The sequence below is a fragment of the Fringilla coelebs genome, assembly GCF_963513975.1.
Source record: "Fringilla coelebs genome assembly, chromosome: 2".
In the NCBI taxonomy this organism is placed as follows: Eukaryota; Metazoa; Chordata; class Aves; order Passeriformes; family Fringillidae; genus Fringilla; species Fringilla coelebs.
This window is the reverse complement of record NC_140029.1, coordinates 48076275-48091786: the sequence shown is the minus strand read 5'-3', so window position 1 is coordinate 48091786 and position 15512 is coordinate 48076275. Positions and strand designations below refer to the sequence as shown.

At 36.1% G+C, this 15512-nt stretch overlaps 1 protein-coding gene across 2 annotated transcripts in view; it reads left to right on the top strand.

The window, feature by feature from the left end:
* Nucleotides 1–11034, top strand: part of NDFIP2 (Nedd4 family interacting protein 2) — a 45173-nt gene extending 34139 nt beyond the window's left edge. For both annotated transcript variants that reach the window (XM_084201345.1, XM_084201344.1), the window contains 4 exons: nucleotides 903–1027; nucleotides 4087–4153; nucleotides 7501–7606; nucleotides 9483–11034. In XM_084201345.1, coding sequence (XP_084057471.1) covers nucleotides 903–1027; nucleotides 4087–4153; nucleotides 7501–7604 — 296 coding nt within the window. In that variant the 3' untranslated portion in view covers nucleotides 7605–7606; nucleotides 9483–11034. The remainder of the gene's footprint in view (nucleotides 1–902; nucleotides 1028–4086; nucleotides 4154–7500; nucleotides 7607–9482) is intronic.
* Nucleotides 11035–15512: the final 4478 nt, after the last annotated feature.

Sequence of the window (15512 nt, the reverse complement as noted above, 5' to 3'; positions counted from 1 at the left end):
AATTCCTGAGTTACCTTCCTCTACCTGTTCCTCCAGCTCTTCTGTTTGGTGGTTTTGTTTTTGGATGCCCTCCCTGATTTCCAAGCTGGGCCATTCCCCTAACTGTGAATTCTCACACTCTGATGTAATGCATGCAACCTGAAGTCAATACAGATGATGATGCTGATTGCCAAGTACATATGCAGAAAAGAAACTTTAAATTGTTAAACTGGGGGTTGTGTAAAAGTGTTAATTGAAGCAATAGTGGTAGTTATGCTCAATATCCTTTTTGTTCATTGATATTTTTAACTTCTGTGTAAAGCTTCCAAGGCTTTTTATGTCTTATGAATGTAGATCTAAAAGTGAAGGCATGAATATAGATCTAAGAGACCCATGAAACATCAGCTTGTCAACTTACCTTCATTTCTATGCTAAGTTTTTGGAGCAAGAGTGGATACTTTTATTCTATTCAATCCAAACTGGATAGAGCTAAACATTGCAGTCTTGATACGTGCATATATGTGTGCATGTAACTATATTTTTGGTTATCAAGGTGTAGAAAGGGTTTTTCTTCTTTGTTTTAATCCAAATCTCGTATGTTATAGTCCTTCTTGTAAATTTACTTTCCATGTCCAGTATAATCTGGTTAGGTGTCTATTGCAGTATAATACTTTCTTTTATGTTGGAATTTTCTCTTGTGTAAAGTAGTAGGTTCCAGCCTGTTTACCATTTGCTTTGTCATTAAGTGACTATACCATGGGGAATGTCTGGGTTCAAAGTCAATCTCTGAAAGCCTGAATTTCCGGAAGAGAATTAACTGACTGTGTAAGCATGTCCTTAGTAGTTTAAAAGTGAAATTACTGTTAAGTCTGTTTGCTTAGCTATACAGATTAACAGAAGCTACTGTTTCTTTTATTTTATAGTGGCATTTATTTTCAACTGGATTGGATTTTGTTTATCCTTCTGTATAACAAATACCATAGCTGGAAGGTATGGTGCAATCTGTGGATTTGGTCTCTCCCTGATCAAATGGATTCTCATTGTACGGGTATGTTTCTTGATTCACATGGTACAGACTCTGTACAACAAACCTATATAAATTTATTTAAGGATATTATAAGGGAATTGAAAACCAGTATTTTTTCTTTTTTTACCTGACATAGCATTTCATGTTCACATTTCCACTAAAATAAATGCTGAATGACTCATTCCTTGTACAAGTATTTAAAAGTCTACAGAAGAAGTGGAGCAAGTACCTAAAATATCACTGGTATTATAGTCTCATTTATAAAAGATTTATAAATGTCTTAGCCTGTTGGGAAGGGAATTTAAGAAAGCATTTCTTCCTTGTATTTGATTCTTTTATTCTTTGTAAGATACATATGGGTTCAAGTCCAACTTAAATATGAAATTAGTCACATTTTTATAATCTTAAATGCTTGATTCTTGATGTTTTCACTGCAAAACTAGATACTTTTCCAAAAGGCACAGTAGCCGAAGGCAAGTTACTTAGCTAAGTGGATGTTAAATGAAATGTAATGGTGCTTTCTGAACTTGAATTCGGCTTATTTGTGAGACACAACATTTGAAATCCTGTCCCTTTTAATGAAGAAAAAGATCCTGGATAATTTACATATCTTTCATATTCTGCCATCAATAACCTTTTTAAATTTTTTTTTCTGTGTGTGTGTGTTAGTAACTTGATTTAGACTTAGCATGATAGTAAAAAAATTGTCAGAAGATTGCATGGTCCTTCCTGGACATGTATGGCATCCTTCTTAGAGCTTTTTTTTTTTTGAATTTCCTTTTTGCTCGTTCAGAGCAGTGAAATGCTGCTGGACCAGATGTGATTCTGGTGTATTTGTTGGAAATCAGGGGCTGGAATAGAATATATCTTAATGGAGAGAGAAGACATAAGTTTTTCAATTATGCATTCATTTGGGATATTTTTAGCTCCCCTTAAGGCATACTGAACAAAGGGCAGAATTGCTGATTATGTCAGTTTTATTATTTCTCTCTGCTGGAAAATGTGCTCAAAACAAATATACAAATTAATATATGCTAAACTTCCTTGTAGAATTACTGTGTTCTAGACTATAATTAAATTATTGTATGTAATCCATTACTAATTCAGAAATATTAGAGCTGGCCAATTCCAAAACTCATTCCAAAATTCCAACTCATGGGTAGAGTTTTTCATAATGAAGATCATCATGTTCCTCTATTGTCTCCCTTCCTAGAGACAAGAGCAGAAAGCTTGTGAGGTGTGTGTTGACAGTCATTTTAATGGTGACACACAGGCAGGCCTGTGTGCACCAAATTATTCTGTCCTTTTCTTCCAAGCTCTTCCAAAGGCTTGTGCCACCCTTTTTCACTCAGGGTCAGTAGTACAAAACTTCTTAGTGTCTAAACAGCCTGAATTCATGTATGCTTGATCTGTATCAGTTTTTACCAGGGAGAAAGAAGGATAGGGGGAACAAAAGCACAATTTTGCTATTGGGGAAATTGTGCAGCTGTGGCTGGTTCTGCCCGAGGAGAGTAGGAGAGCAATGCACATGGGCAAGTATTTGGTTATTGGTTTTAGTGAATATTCTTTCCAATTAAAAGAAATTGTAACTGTTGGAAAAGTATATTGATATGTTTGTGTGTGTGTATAGATATATATAAACACACACATCTAATGTTTAGAGAATTGAGAATACTGACTAACAAGTGAGACGGGATCAATGTCAGTGTATTGTCAAAATCGTAGAAATTGAGTATTTATATATGGATAATGTAAAACACCAATTCTTTAGTTCAACTTAGCATTTCTGTTTCTTGCTATTTTTTTCTTTGATTGATGATAGAAATGAATACTCATACTCTTATATAAGTATACTCATATACTCAAAGAGTTCACACAATCTGGCTCAAAGAGTTCACATAATCTGGTTTTATTCTGGAGCAAACATGTGGATTAATTGAAGAAAAAAAACCAGCTTTATCTACAGTTCTTTATATGTCTTAGATTTTCATGTGGTTGCATATGTGGCCCAGTATCTTTTGTTTAGTTGGAGTTTTTTTTTTTGTTGGGTTTCTTTGTTTTGTTGTTTTTGTGAGGGTTCTTTTGTTTGTTCAGGGTTTTTATTTCCCCTCCCATTACTTCTTGTTTGATATACTGAAATGTCCTAGAAAGGGCAAATGGGAAGCACTAAGCACAAAAGTCAGGATGCAGTAAACATAATGAATGATAGCAGGATAGAAGTGTATGGGAAGTGTGCAGAGCTGCTGAGTGGGTTATTTTACTCCTTCTGGCAACTCTTCACTCATCTACCCATTTCTACTTTTTGTGGGGGTTTTGGAGACATTTGATTAGCCTTTTTATCAGTGAAGCATGAAGTCTGGAGTCTGGTAAAGGCACAGATACCTGTCTCCAGTACGATCACACCCTGCCCTCCAGCTGCCTCCCACATCACAGGGAGGACAAAACTGTCTGCCGTGGTCACTGGCAGGAACAGTTGAAATGGCACTTCAAGGTTCATTTAGTTGCGTTCAGCTCACTGCTGGGAACTGAATGCTGGTTTGAAAATGAAAAGACTTTAATGAGTTGGGGGTCTTTATGGGGCTGGTATTCATGGCAGCGATTAACAGTAGGGGGTATACAGAAGGTCAAAAGCTCCCCTTTTGTAGGGTCAGCAGAACATCCCTGTCTGATAAGATTAAACTAATGTGGCTTTTCGTGTTAATATCTAAAGCAGCAGGCTTCTGTAATGTGTTTGGGATGGCAGGCACTGAGGGGAAAAGGGGAAAATCAACAAGTGGTGACTCATTATAATAAAAAAATGTCAGATTACTGGCAAGTAATACAAGGGTGTTTTCATATATACATATTTTACATGGGTACACACACATATTTTTTAGAGATTTTTAATTACTTTGCTGCAAACCAACTGACAATAGAAGTGTTTTATTTGTGTATTAGACTGCTGAATAGATATTAGTTTTGCATTTTAGTCGGATACATTTATTTTGCTCTTTCCACCATGCTTTCTCTATTTGCATAGTGCATTAAATATGTCTTAGTCATCTATCTTACTGCAGCTAAGCCTCCTCTATGAATTTCAGTTTTCAGATTATTTTACTGGATATTTCAATGGACAGTACTGGCTTTGGTGGATATTTCTTGTACTTGGTAAGTGGCAGTTGAATTCATTTCTGTTTTGATGTGGAAGTACTCAAAGATGAATCATGTAGTTGTAAATAAGAGTTTTGTAACATGTTTAGCTATGTGCTTTTCCTTAGCTGCTGATTAATTTTGTGTTTTGTTTTTTATTTCCATACTATTCATGAGGTTTTTGGTTACCATAGTGGTGTTATTGTGTGAACTGTGGACTATTCAAATACCCTTCAGCTCAAAAAATTTTGTTCTGCATAAGGGATTATGTGTAAAACTGAAACTTGTGACTTGTGCTTTTTAAATTGCTTCTACTGTTCTAGGGGTGCAGAACTGTGTAATGAAACTTTGGCCTTATATGATAAGTAGTATTTACATAAAATAACCTATATGTCAAGTATTAAATTTTAAGAAATGTGACTGAACCCAGAAAGGTGGAGTCTGCTCTCTTGTGCACAGGTCACAAAATGTCCTTTTTGAGTCCTTTGAAATGCAAACTGCATCAGCAGTTGCTCAGTAGGAAGAGAGAATGGCTTCATGCTGGTTGATCACAGTGGTCCCATGATGTCAGCTTTCTCTTAAAAGCTCTGTCTGCCTATGTTTCGAGCCTGATGCACATCAAATTCTGCTCTTGTGTTTGTTTTTAATGAAGGTATACCAAAGCCCAACCACTATACCTTTTCTCCAACTGTAGATTTTGTAATTTGGATATGGGATCTGGAATGATTTTCTTTTACAGAGTGAATGCTGCTATGCATTTCAATTTCTGTTTCCAGCTCTGGAAGCATGGTAAACTGTTGCTGGTTCAGTAGGTGGCACTCTTCCCTTTGAGTCAATTGATTCTAACAGCAAATGTTAGAATGAAGTGTTGAGTAAGTTAAGAAAAAAAGACCAACTCTGAGATCTTCACTGTGACTCAGTATTTATCTTGCAAGTGTCAAAAGTCTTAAACAACATTACCTAAAAATTCCTCTATCTGCCTCTTTAAGGGCATTCATCAGACTCTCTGATGGCCACCTTGCTCTGCTATTGTGGACTTTGTTGTTTGATATACATAAAACCTGCAAATGTTTAACAGTTCACAGCATCAGTCCCTTGAATGCTTTCATATTGTTTGAGGTTATTGTATTGAAGTAGGTGAAATGACTCTTTGCAAGCACAAGCAGACCTTGAAGTGAAATGACTCTTTGCAGGCACAAACATCTCCAGATAAGTCTTTAATTAAAACCAAGCCCTGTGGTGCCTGAAATTGAGGTTTGACACCTTTTTTCATTAGGATGAAAATAGTGTTCTTCCTCGCCCCCACATGTCTATGGAAAAAGCTGTCATTTTTCTTTTTATTAGTCTTTTGCACATATTCAGGAAGTAGCTTGCTTTTATTTGGGAAAGCCTTGTTTTTGGTCTGAAGTGTTTGAGGATTTGTTATTTTTTCTTTAAATCACAAGCTGGAATAAAAAACACTCTGAGGCATACAGCGTGCATCTGGCAGTCAGCATTCCCTTGTCCTATGTATGTTTTGCATGAAGTATGCCAACAAAATTTTTAAACTGATGAAGTGACTTTATGGAATTTCTAGAACACCATAGGAGTCTACCTAAAAAAGCTACTTAGCAGGACATGGAGGAGGATTATCATGTCATTGGAACACTGCCAACCAGATCCGTGTTTCGTTTTTTTGGATAACCTTTTGTTAGAGCACACAAAGTAGTATGTCCAGCATCTCTCCAGAAGTGAATGAGTTGGAGTCATTCTTTTGCATAGCTCTTTGACATCCTTCAGCCCACCTACTGCCATCTCCTCTCTTCTGGCGTTCATCGATCTCCTTTTTGTTCGCTTTCCTTCTTTCAACAGCTGGAAAAATCTGCTTGTGCATCACGGAAGAGCAAAGTGATCTACTTCCCAAGAGCTGTCATGTATCAGTGAAAAAACTGGAGAGACACAATTCTAAATTTCAAATTTAAATGTTAGACAGTGTTTCTTATTGAGGAACACAATGGAAAGTGGGGTGGTATTTCTTTCTTCCCTTAACAGAGAAATGTAAAATATGGGTTGAGCTTGGACTGATTTTCCAACATGTATGATGCAGAAAATATTCTATCAAGCACCTAAAGAGCTGCCTGCCCTCATTTTGCTGTTTCAGTTTCTTTTCAGTTGAAAGGGGACTACCTCTGGTAGCTTTCGGGTAGCAAGTTTTGTAGCAGACTTGCAGGCAAGATCTTACTGCTTTATTCTCTATGCAGAATTCACCTTAATCACAGAAATGTGTCCGGCTTAGGTGAAGTTCCACTGGTTAGCAGAATATTCTCTGGGTGGTTTTTTTTTTGTTTGTTTGTTTTTTTGTTTGTTTGTTTTGTGGGTTTTTTTGGTTGTTGTTTTGGGTTTTGGTTTCATTTTTGTTTTTTTTTCTTGCATGCATGCCCTAAGGAAGCTTTAGTTTCAAAAAGCAAAAGGAAAGTTAAAAAAATCATAAACAAAAATCATTAATCATTTAGAGAGGAATTGATTATTGGAAAATATCAAGAGCTTATCCAGTACAACAGGAAGGAAAAGTGCATCATGTAGGAAAGAAAAGAATTAAATCCTTTACTGAACTCGTAAAACCTCAGTTTAGATTTTCATTTGAACCTTTGGAGTTTTAATGCACGTGTGTATATTCACATAAGCATATATCTTCAATTGCAAATGTTACTTTTCTGTGACTATTGTGTACATCTTTTTCCTCTTAGCTGAAATATTCTTTCAAACACAGTCAAATGTAAATAACTTAAAAGATTTTGAAATTTAGAGTTGACAAAAACTTTAATAATGACATATGTTGAGTAATTTTCTTTGGCAATTGCTCTTCCTCCTCTTGGACTGGTGGTTTTTTTATAGATAGTTAAATCCCAAGTCCTAATCTACTATAATTCATTACTGGCTTCTTGCTAGAGCAATCCTTACTTTTTTTTTTCCCCCTCTTTTGACTCACAGTACATTTATTGTTCATGTTGCTAAAGGTGCATTTTGTGAACCTGGTACTCTTCTAAGACACTAGTAATTTATTTTGAAAGTTTTACTTGAAAAGAATTTGCAAAACAGATTCTTTTATGTTTCAGGATTTTTTCCCATCTTTGTAAGTATTTTCAAGCAGTCTCTTTAGCAAATGACACTTGAAGTGTAAATCATTAAAATTTGTGGAAAACCTTTCATAAAATTGAATCCTTGCATCACAAGATGAAAGCTCATTTAGTTGTTGAATTTGTGAATGACAAAGACTTCAATTTACTTTGTAGGCTAGGTTTTAAAACTTATGTGAATAAGGATAATGTGGGGTAGCATGTATTTATGTTAATATACTTAATTTTGTGCATTTTCTACACTTCCAGGACTCCTTCTGTTCTTTCGAGGCTTTGTTAATTATCTTAAAGTCAGAAATATGTCTGAAAGCATGGCAGCTGCTCACAGAACAAGATTTTTTTTCTTGTACTGAAGGTAAGCCATTTTTAGTGATGAGGTTATCTTTCCCAGGAAAATGAAGAAGAAAGAAATGTTAGAAATAGATAATCAAACTCCTGTCATGAAGTAGATGTTGCATGGTTTTTGAACATCTGTCATGAATACTGTATGTGTATTCTTCATGGGCTTGGAGATGTGTGAAGGTTCTTACTTGAAAGCAAATAATGCATCCTCATTGCCTCTAGTCATCCCTGGAACTAATGTTCAGCAACAAAAATTAGGAGGAACATGTTTTTCCTAAGAAACAGTATCTGCTGCTGTCAGGATACTGTCCTTTGTGCTGGAAAAACTGGCTTTTGTAGTCAACCTGTTGTCAGCAAGTTAGGAAGCCCTAATCTGCCTGCATATTAAATCTGATTGACATGGGTCTGAACATGCAAACAATAGTTGAGTACTGTCTCTCTTTACATGGCTGGATTAAGACAGTCATGTACAAGTATGATTATTGTGTATGCAACAATGTGCTTTATGTATCCTTCAGGTAGCTGACTAATCAGTCTGGCACATGTCCACTCCTTTTTTTTTTAATACTATTTATCCATTAAGTGGATTTATTGGACTTCACTATGTAACTTAAACCAAGGGTCTTTATTTGCATTTATTTTTTTTTAATTTAAATTGCATGACAAGATAAATTTAAGCCTAGAAATAAGAATTGCAGCATTTTCATTGCTCTGCACTTTAGTAAAAGTGCTTAAAGACTGCATTTTGACATACCTGAGAAACTGTTTGCTTTAAAAAAAAAAAAAAAGAAATCTCTTATAAATTTTCTCCAGGATTGATCACAGGATCAATTTGAATTAACCTACAACACATTTTCAAAGCCTGAAAACAGAGACACTATTTGAATGGGAAAAAAAAGCTGGTTCTTTTTATATAAGACAGCATAAACATTTAAAAACAGCTAATGATGAATGTGTGCTATACAATATGCACTTGATTATGAAAAATCTGTTAAGGTAATTGTGACATAATATTTCTTTTAAATATGCTTTTTTCCCCTCCAAAGTATGCAGTAAGTTAATTAACTGAAGTGTGTATTGCCTTTTAGCAACCAATATAAATTAGCAACTACATGGCAGCATTGCCTTTTTGCAACAGTTGGATATTGCTTCTTTTCTTAGTGTTGGGGTAACCTCTTCAGAATACTGAAATTTGTAGTTGTGACTGAAAATATCTGTTAGCTTTCAGTAAAGTGTAAAAATACTATTTTTAAAAGGAGTTGTTAGGACTAAATGGCATTTGAGAACTGTAGTTTGAAGAGAATAGTGAAAGTGTAGGATAATGCAGTCTGGGATTCCTTGCTCTTCTGCAGTTAAAACTCTGCATTGGGACAAAACACTGTTTAACCCAGGACTTACTGAAGTTACTGAGCTGTCCTATCAGAGTTCAGTGGCTTTGAATTTTTTCTTTATCTGTAAGCACCACTGAGATGTGTGGGTTATGTGTGGGTTGTGGGCTTATAAGATCTGTGGGTTGTTTAGAGAGATGAACACATAAATAGTATGTTTTTGAGGCATCTTATGTACTGAAACAAGAAGTTCAAATTAATTGCTATCACATTTAAATGTCCTTGGTCTTGCATAGACAAGTAAGCTCCTCTAAAGTGATTCCTCTACACTAATTATTAGTTTTAATAAATAATAACAGACCTACAGTTGGAAATATTCTCAGATGCTCTTCTGAAATTGTAACAAAATAACAGAAAATTTTTGTGATTTTTCTCCCATCCTGACATGGGGGGTAGGGAGGCTGCTGTTTTGCTTGCAGTTCAGGTTTGCTGGTCACTTAGCAACGCTGCTTCTGGTGAGTCACGGCGATGAACTGAAGTACAATTTTTCTTTATCTCCAGACTGCATCGAACAGACATTCCTTTCCTATGCTGGTGTGAAACTTCCAGATGATCTCTAACCCTCCAAGTTAATAGGATAGAAGACTACTAAAACCAGAAGACAAATTAATGAAAATATGGCTTCAAAAATGAATGACAGGATGGCTTATGATCAAGTACCAGTTCCGGTCATTCTAGGAAATATTTATAATTGCTGCCTTTCCTTATAGCACATTTGTATATGTGCTTGTTAAAAAGATAGTATTGAAGTAAGAACAAACTATCTGTAAGTATAGATTAGGTACAGTCAGACTCAGTTAATCTGTGCTTGTTGTATCTGAAAGATTTGAGTGGTAACTTGTTTCACAGCTTGTGTGTACCACTGACTTGGTGATCTGAACTTCTGAGTACAATGAAATGCATTAAATGATTCAGATTAACCAGTTTAGACAGGATTTTTTAATATAATTTAGATTCATCTAATGATTGTATAGAACATTTTTAAGTTTACTAAACCCCAAAATTCCTTGTCACAAACTTATATTCGCCAATATTTTATTGAATTCAACCCGATATACTGGTTTGTGCTAAAACTGATACACTTTGAGTCCCCTGTAAATAACTCTGCATAGATGACTGTTTTAATTGCTTCTTAGGAAATATGTCAAAATATATTTTGTAACAGCATATTCTCTAAATTTTGTTTAATCTTAGAGTTATATACATATTTTTTGTTAATTGGCTATTAAAGGTTTAGTTAGTAGTAGATGTAACTTTGGAGGTTTGCATTCTTGAGGTCACTATAAATACAACATCCACATTGAGTGCTTCTCAAAAAAAGTCATACAACTACTTTATAATGCTTGTTTAGAATAAATACATTGCCATTTCATAAGAACAAACGAGTTTAAATGCAAGGTAATTTGGGAAGTAATCTATGAAGGGAAAAAAAAATCTTTTAAAGCTCTGAAAGTAGAAAATGTGTTTTACCTCTCCCTTTATTCATTTAAGGTATGCCATTAACGTTCTTATAAATATCATCTCTTTAAGGGGTACTGTCTGCAGTTCATGCACGTGTAGTTTCTTTTAAAGTTTGTGAAATTCATGCTTCTTTAAATAGAAGACATCTCTCAGTCCTTTGTACAACTGGAATCTCAGTTGCAAAAATACATTGGCTGTTGGTTGCACCTTTGAGGAAAAATGTACAAATAGTTTCCTCTGTTTTTCTTTTTAATTACAATTCTGTTTTTTTATTACTAACGTTAAAAACAGTGAGGTTTATGTTGTGTTAAGCTAGTGCTGTGTTGAGTTTTGTATCTATAATTAATGTTTAAAATATACATATGTAAACATTTTCATTTTCCTAATCTTTCAGAGATAACTGTTAGTGACTAAAATTTTAGGGGCGCCTCTACTTCTCAGCTTTTTATGGAAGAAGAAAGTTAAGTATTATGTTCAATATCCTATTGGGATTTCCTTCTAAACTTCTATTTGTTTCTGTGTTCTTTTGCATTCATTGTCCAGATGAAAAAGAAGCGAATAATAAAGCATTGCTTTGTTTTGCTAATTAAGACTTAATGCTTTTTTGGGGTTTTTTGTACTCCATGTTGAAAAATGCACACTGCAGTATTTGTGTCAACATGGAATTACAGGCAAATTACTTGGCAAAATAGGTACTAACCAATTCTCCCTGCTCCTTTTCATCTCAATTTTTATGGCAACAAACTTAGAGGACATTTCTTATAAAGAGTTAATGCAACCTTGCAAAGCAGGAAATACTTCTTCATTTTCTATGCTTACCAAAATCAACTATCACTATTTTTCAACTCTATCAATTTTCCCATATTAAGTAACAACTTCTGGTAGAATTACTTCTGTTTGGTCCATGCATTTTATAGGAAGGTTCATGCACGTACTTTGTGTACTACCTTGGAAAAATTCTCATTTGGTTAGAAAGAATATGCAGAGTTATAAGGTACACGTTATCTAAACCTCTCTAGTTGGTGCATCAGTTTGGAAGCCTGAAATCTCATCAGCAGGAGGAAGGGAACTGGGACAGTATTTTCAAAGACTCTGCAATCTTTTCCAGATGTGTCAAATGCTGCATATTTTCCTTGCTATTTCCTGTGAGCTTGGTTTGGAGCAGCTGGCTCTGTGGTTTAGAGACACCTGGCCAGCTTTGCTTTGTGTCTTAGGGGTATGGGGGAGAAGCTCCAGTATCGCAGTGAAGTTGACCGTAAAACAGATTTTGCATGAATGCAAATAAGGCTTTGAAGCTTGGGAATAAAACAGCTGAAGAAGGGAGGTGAGGAGAGAAAGTTCTGGTTTATTTGAGCAGATGGCACTGGAATTTTTCTAGTTTTGTCATCTACTTCTATTGCTGTAGATACCACAGGAAGATTGACATCTTGAATGGGATTCAGGTAGCCTGTGGGACTATTAACACATTTCAGAAATGATCAGTCGTTCACGCTTTCAGTCCCCTTACAGAGCAGAGATTGCCTCCAAGCTTCCTTGGCTGTCTTAACCTAAAGTATGGACACAGTCCTCATCCTGCAACATCTTTCAACATGATTTCAACACCCTGTTTTTTCTGTATCTGCTTCCCTCCCTTTGAATGATGACAACAGGTGAGGAAAAGTGGCTTTATTTGTGTGTTATCATAACATCAGAAAGCTTTTAATCTCTCTTCCCCTTTTTGAAAATGTTTTCCCATAATACTCTGCATTAGTCCCTCCTTTGTGGTTGCTTTCATTGTTCACTTGAGCAAAAAGCATTCATCTCATGAAATGACAATATATAGCTGCCTGGACTTTTGAAGAGAAGATGAATAACCTCTGATATGGGAGTAAATATCTCTTACTAGGGCAAAAAAATATTTCTAATCACGCTAAAACATTATTAACATGTGCACAGCTACCCAGAGACAGCAGAGTCCAGGCTACTGTTTCTCCAGTGTATGTTATTCTTTTCCACCATCCAGAAATCCTTATCTTTTTTCTTTATAATATGTCATGGACTCAACTCTTTCAACCCTGAAATTTATATTAATGAAGAAATCAGTATTTTCAACTTTGTATTTTGTCACGAATTTCATGATGCTGACACCTTCCTTACCCTTTTGCTTAGTGTGGTACCTACACAAGTTTAGGGTTGAAAAAGATGTGTTCCCTCCCTGATTGCTCTTTAAAATCTCAGAAGTGGGTGTGATGCATTCATTGACACTTGTTCCTGATCTTGGCAGGACCTCTCTACAACTACCTGGTGCTAAGAGTCAGTGAATTTTGTGACAGGCTGCTTAGGAATTAGCATTTTAGTCATAAAACTTGCACTATTTAAAGAGAAAGTGCTGCGTACTAGAAATGTTATCTTTTCAGTAACAGCAACAGCTGTAGGGGTAGCATAGACCAGAACAATAACAATTCTTACCAATCACGTCTAATATAACATTTTTCAGTGAGTTAAAATTTTTGAGTACCATGGTAAATTATTTATGTAGCAGTGTTATTTTACTTCTAACTTTGATTTTCATATTTAATGTGAATGGAGGATGAACACATTTAAATGGTGAATGTTACAGTTGTCAGAGACTGAATCACTTTGTTCTTAGAGGGCTATACATTTTTGAGGTGTGAATCTGAAAGTTTCAAGAGCAATGAAGTATCAAGAATTTAAGAATCAAATTGATCAAGGAAGTATACCCAAGAAATAAAGCAAAAGCCATTGTGTGTTCTCCCCACTCCCCCAAACAAGTCTGTCAGCTTTTTTACTTTTCACCATTGCTGGTTGTGAAAAAGTATCTTCAGTTCTGCAATATCTTGCTTTGCACATCACTGACCTTAATAAGAATTCAGCAGAAGAAAGTGTCCTTCCAATTATGCCTTCATAGTTGAATTGGTATTTGGGGTCTTCCCACAGTGAGCACACATATAGTTCATGATATAAAAATTCCCTACAAAGAAAACTAATGATTTTTTAAGTTGAGAAGGTGTCTGTCCTATGATAATAATTAACTTGAAATTTTGTGTGCTTGCTGTTAGTTCTAAGGAATGTCTGGGGTAAAGGGTTGATGGGATTTTCTTTTTACCTCCATGATCAGACTCTTCAATGGGGTGTCATGAAGCCAGTACAATTCATAAGGCAGGCTGTAAATGTTAAATCTGACAAGTATGTGTGATGCAAGACATGCCCCTTTGCTCAGCTCTGTTCTGACCCCACCTGCAGTGCTGCAGCCAGCTCTGGGCTCTCAGCACAGCCAGGACATGGACCTGGTGGAGTGATTCCAGAAGGAGGACACCAAAATAATCAGAGGGGTGGAGCAGCTTTCCTGTGAGGAAAGAGTGAGAGAATTGGGATTGTTCAGCCTGGAGAAAAGAAGGCTCTGGGAACCCCTGATGGCAGCTTTATAGTGCCTAAAGGGGGCCCACAGGAAAGATGGGATAAAACTACTTTAGCAATGTCTGTTGTGATAAGACAAGGGGTAATAGTTTTAAATTGACAGATATTAGACTAGATCTAAGAAATTTTTTATTATGAGGATGGTGAACTGCTAGCAAGGTTGCCTGGGGAAGTGGTAAATGCGTCATATATGGAAATGTTCAAGGCCAGGTTGGAGGATGTTCCTTCTTATTACAGAGTGGTTGGACTAGATAACCTTTAAAGGTTTCCTACGACTAACTTCATAAATGCTATCACAGCATTTTTGGTTTCTTGTTATTTCCCTGTGGCTTTTCTAAAGACTTGCTCATGGTATTTGTGCTATATAAGTACTTTATATAGAATTTGATCTCTGTCTGTGGTCCCTGCTTATAAAGTGACCTACTATATTTTATGTGTGGGCAGTATACATTTAACTTATCAGGAGAAAAAATGATGTGTGGGTTTTTTAAAATAAAAAGTTTAGTGAAGTTTGCTTTTGTTTTGCTTCAGGAGTTTCAGCAGACTGTTTATTACTTCTGCATCTCAGCCCTAAACTGTTAATTGTAATGGTGATTTTTGCATACTTATTTCCTTGGATTTTTTCTCATCCTTTTTTCATACCTGTGTTAATGCTGGACAAGTGTTTAGCTCAGTCCCACTCCCCATCTCTTTCAGAGCTTCTAATTATAGACCATCTGTGTTACAAGAGTGATTAAACAGCTCACATTACAAATCACATATGTGATTTAATCCAGATTTGGGGCTTGTGAAATGCATAGAATTCAGTCCAGTATTATTTGTACTCCTGATTAGTACAGAGTTGTTTTGCACTTCAAGTGATAGATACCATACTATTAACTCTCAGCTATCCAGAGGTAGCTTATCTTCATGGTGAATCCCATGGACTGACTCCTGCCCTGGTTTTGTTTAGCACTCAAGTCTGTGTTTGGATCTGTTTAGTCACAGCAAACATGCTAAGAGCTTGGCTTTAGGTTTGAGTTTGGAAAAGTTACCACAGTGGCCCAGTCTCCCTGATCCTGAGCTAATAAGACCTTTGCAACTGATCTAGCTGCATCCAGAGCCATCTTTAATTTCCTAGACTGTGACTAGTATCATCAGGACTACTGGGAATTATGGTCCAGAAATTTAAATGTGGAGCCAGCTTGGGTTTGACATGGCTGGTTGCGATGCAAGTAGAACACACTTGGTGAGGCTGAAACACTTGCCTTTGGGGCCAAGCTGGGTATGAGGTAACTCTCTTCAGCACATCTTGACTATCCACATTAAGCAGTTCTTTTTTAATGATAGTGAGAAATGAGTATCAGATTGATGTATTTAAGTTCCTTTATGATGCTAGGTTTAGATGTATTGTTTGGCTGTACAACGGGTTGGCTTGAATTTCTTTTCTCAGGATTATTTCTACATTTATAGTAAATAAATGTCACCTTTCTCAGGAATCCCAGCTGCTATCTGAGTGCTATAGCTAATTTACAGGGTTAGGCATCTTCTTACCTGCCTTCCTTTGGACCAGTAGTTTCCACACCCACTGCACAATCAGTCAGTCATTCTGGTGGGAGGGAACCACAGGAAGTAATCTGGTGTGAGCTCCTGTTCAAAGCAGGGCTGGTGCTG